We start from the raw sequence: 3,872 nt of genomic DNA on the forward strand, positions 1-3,872 counted from the left end.
CACATTCCACCACCTCCGTTTTGTAATTGTAATTTATCTATTTGAAAGGACAGTGCGCAAAAAACATCAATAGATGTCTTGTGCCAGGTTGTAGAAAATTGCTAGTTTCCGCCCGTAGTCCCTGGGCAGGTAGATTGTGTAATAAAATACAGACAAAGTCTTTTTCGTCATCATTTCGGTCTGTCCTCCCTCTTTCTGTCCTTTTGCTCCCTCTGAACCCCATCCCTACATTCCCAGCTCCTTATGTCAAGGTGTACCTGCTGGATCATGGAAGTTGTAAAGCCAAAAAGAAAACCAAGATTGCACGCAAGACGCTAGAGCCGCTCTACCAGCAGCACCTGCTCTTTGAGGAGAGTCCCCAGGGCAAGGTGCTTCAGGTAATCCTCTGTGTGTGTCTGTGTGCGTGCGGTCGTGCCTATTAACAGCTTTGACGACCAACCATAGCTCACTTTGTAATGAAAATGTTGATAAAAAAGATTTGAATAGAACCCTTTTTTGATGAATTGACTTCCTCAAGAATTTGTTAAATCTTTTCAATAAAAGAAAATGCAGTTTGATCACAAATCATGTATCTCTTTGTGGGATTATGCATCTCTTTATGGGTTTTTGTCTCTTTATTTGTTATTGCGTCTCTTTGTAGTTTTGTTGTGTTTCTCTTTGGCCTTTTATTTGGGTGTCTGTGGTCATGTGGCGTCACTTTGTAGTCCCTTGGTTGTCCCTTTGCGGTAGTTTTGCGTTCCTTTTTCACATAATTTTGGACTGTTTTTATCACTATATCTGTCTCTAAAATGCTGGAAAAGCTAGAACAGATACAGTAAATTAATAACACTAAAAAAGCTTAAACACAAAGCGTAAAGCTCAAGAACTCCAACTTGCAATCCTTAGATCTGAGTAAAGTCTTGTAATTACATTAATTTGGCTTAGGTGCTGCCAGAATCCTGCTTGGGTGCTGCACCTAAACCCGACAGGGACAAACCAGGGCATGTTGTCTCAGCCCTAATGTGTAAGTGTTTCCCCAGCTACATGCATTGGATTTACCTCATCTCTACCATCCTCTCCTCTAGGTGATAGTATGGGGCGACTATGGACGATTGGATCACAAATGTTTCATGGGTGTAGCACAGATCTTGTTGGAGGAGCTGGACCTGTCAAGTACGGTGATTGGCTGGTACAGACTGTTTCCGCCATCCTCATTGGTGGACCCTACGTTAGCTCCGCTCACGCGGCTGGCGTCTCAGACGTCATTGGACAGCTCAGGACTGCCACCGGGCGTACGGTCCTAGTGACCGAGTGGCGAGTGCAATACCTTCCCCCAAAAATATCCCTTAAAGTGACAAAACAATGGCCCACAGCTGCTGGACCAGAACTGAGCCGAGGGCGAGAACACGACCCCCGAAGACGACAACGACAAAGCCCTCTTGGTCAACCAATGAAAAGCCAGATAAAGCAACAGGGAATTAGAGAGAGAGAGAAAGAGAGAGAGAGGAAGAGACCGAACTAGCCAATCAAAGCTTAGCTGGAGTCTGACAATCACGTTTCACACCTTCCTCCTCCGTATGCCTTTTTGTCTGCAAAGCTTTGCTGACTTTGTTTTCTCCTCTGGGCTCAGCTGCAGCGGAGCTTTCTGTCCAACATTCTTCACTTCTCCCTACTGTCTTTCTTTCCTCCTTCTTTCCCCGTGCTGCCCTTTATCAGAGCACCCGAGCAAAGTGGAAAGTCCTTCACCTTAGTAGCCCTCGGGCCAATCAGAGTAGAGCTTGCTGCCAGGCCACGGGGGATGAGCGGGTGAACAATGTGCGGGAGTTAGTAAGTAGCAAACAGTTCACTCGGCTGTACCGTCACGTAGAGCACGTGCACGTTCTTAGCCTTGTCGTAACATGAGAAAGCAAGCACAAGGTAAACTTGACTCCTTTATTGGGACAGAATACAAACACGTTTTGCGCTTCAGGGAAACAAGGAGGAAAGAAAATAGAGGCCAAATTTACTTTATTTCTTTTTTTCTTTTTACATTTGGAATCATTTTTTTCTGTCTTTGTTTAGCGTTCAGAATGGTACCATAAGGTGCAGACTCCCTATGTGAATGTTTTTTTGCTTTATTTCGAGCGATGATGCGCCAATGGCCGACAATAAAGGCCAGGTCCCATTCGCCCGAACACCCTTTGCCCGACCCTCACCCCCACCACCCGCCATCACCCCCAACCCCCCCCAGCTCCGCCCTCCGGTTTATCCCCTTCCGATCTTCAACCCTCCCTGTAGGAGGGAGCAGCATGACTCTGGGACGCCCCGGCCCCAAGCTGCATGCACGTTTCTTTTGTTCGGTTTGTTTCGTTACTTTTTTGTTTTGTTCTCTACTTTTTTTGTAAAATAGAAGATGAGACAAAAATTTACGAACAATTCTCAAAAAAAACTAAAACAGAAAAAAAGACTAGACTATGTGTGTTAGTCCCACATACTTTTAGGCCAGCTTGTATGTTGCATGTTCTTGTACAGTTTGCTCGTACTGAATATGAATACAATCCGAGAAAAGCCAAGCCATCCCCCACCCCCAAATAGGAGCGGACCAGGGGGGGGGGGGGATCAAAATCCGCCCAGGCCACGCCTTCCACTCTGGGTCTAAATATCTATATTAGGAATTCTCCAGAATTTTTTTTTGTCTTTTCTTTGTTTCAGTTATTTCTTCGAAACCCTTCAAACAACAGTGCTGTTCTGTAGTACTGAGCGTACTCGAGCCCCTGGCGTATCTGAGGGTGTAGCTGTCTAAACTGTAGTCTAACAACGTCGGGGCTAGAGACAGAGATAGAGAATGTGTGTATAACAGCTAAATGTGTATGACCTATAATTATGAGTCTGACAGAAGTTATAAAGATATAGATAAATTAATCTAAAAAAGAGTTTCTGACTGTACACCCGTCACCAACACACACACACACGCACACACACACACACACACACACACACACACACACACACACACACACACGCACCTTGTACATACAAACCAGAATGAGGCTTGAACTTAAGTTATGAACAACCAGTAACATCGCTGACACACAAACATTCCTGGTCTTGTTGAAGGGAATTTGCGTCCTGTGGATATGCTCGAGCCGCTGAGCGGCACTGAGCCACAAGGAGGCGCTAATAGGCCTTTATTTTTGTCCCAGAAAATCATGCAGAACCAATTGGAACAAAGTTTATTTTCTTCTCCTTAAATCCCCTTTCCCCCTGTTTATTAGTATTGGTTTGGACTGGACTTCTAAAGCCAATAAGAATCTGATTTTGCAGACATATTTTGCGGATGTTTCTGTTGAAACCCTTGGCGGTGTGGCCGACTGCCCTTTCCTTTGTCAGTATTACTCCAGGAATACTGATTGTTTACAGCCCACGGCTCCCCACTCCCAAACCACGATTTTAGATGAAAGACTAAGTATTCACTGCAGTTCTTGTTTGTATAACAGATGTGGCTCTACTGATGTGTATGTTTTATATTCAAGAGTTCATTTTTATTATTTACAAATAAAAGACTGTGGAAGAAGATCATGGCTTTTTTGGAACGGAGTGGTCTCAAATTGTTGAAGGTGACTTGAGAGCCTTATTTAACCTGCGACTGTGATCAGTGTATCTTTCACAGGTGCACATACACAGAGAAAGCCGGAACAATACAAGGTTTTACTCTTGGAAAAAATGCACTTGCCATATGTCAGCTGTTTCTTGGATCCACCAACTTCATGACTGAAGGTAAGAGAGGAGCTTCTGTTGGAAAAGGTTGGTAAAATGTCCACAGTCTTTATACTAGGGGTGGGAATACGCGACGTCACGATCTTGTCAATTCACGCGACTTCAACCAATCCCAGCAGTCCCACGTGCCAGACTCT

General features: G+C 44.6%; 1 protein-coding gene across 5 annotated transcripts in view; it reads left to right on the forward strand.

The window, feature by feature from the left end:
* rims1a (regulating synaptic membrane exocytosis 1a) overlaps positions 1 to 2,881 on the forward strand; it is a gene marked incomplete at its 5' end in the record, with an annotated part of 176,268 nt that extends 173,387 nt beyond the window's left edge. For all 5 annotated transcript variants that reach the window (XM_032528451.1, XM_032528452.1, XM_032528453.1 and 2 more), the window contains 2 exon segments: positions 238 to 377; positions 1,065 to 2,881. In XM_032528451.1, the coding sequence (XP_032384342.1) occupies positions 238 to 377; positions 1,065 to 1,283 (359 nt within the window).
* Between the last annotated feature and the right edge of the window lie 991 nt (positions 2,882 to 3,872).

This window comes from Etheostoma spectabile, chromosome 10, assembly GCF_008692095.1.
Source record: "Etheostoma spectabile isolate EspeVRDwgs_2016 chromosome 10, UIUC_Espe_1.0, whole genome shotgun sequence".
NCBI classification, from domain to species: domain Eukaryota; kingdom Metazoa; phylum Chordata; class Actinopteri; order Perciformes; family Percidae; genus Etheostoma; species Etheostoma spectabile.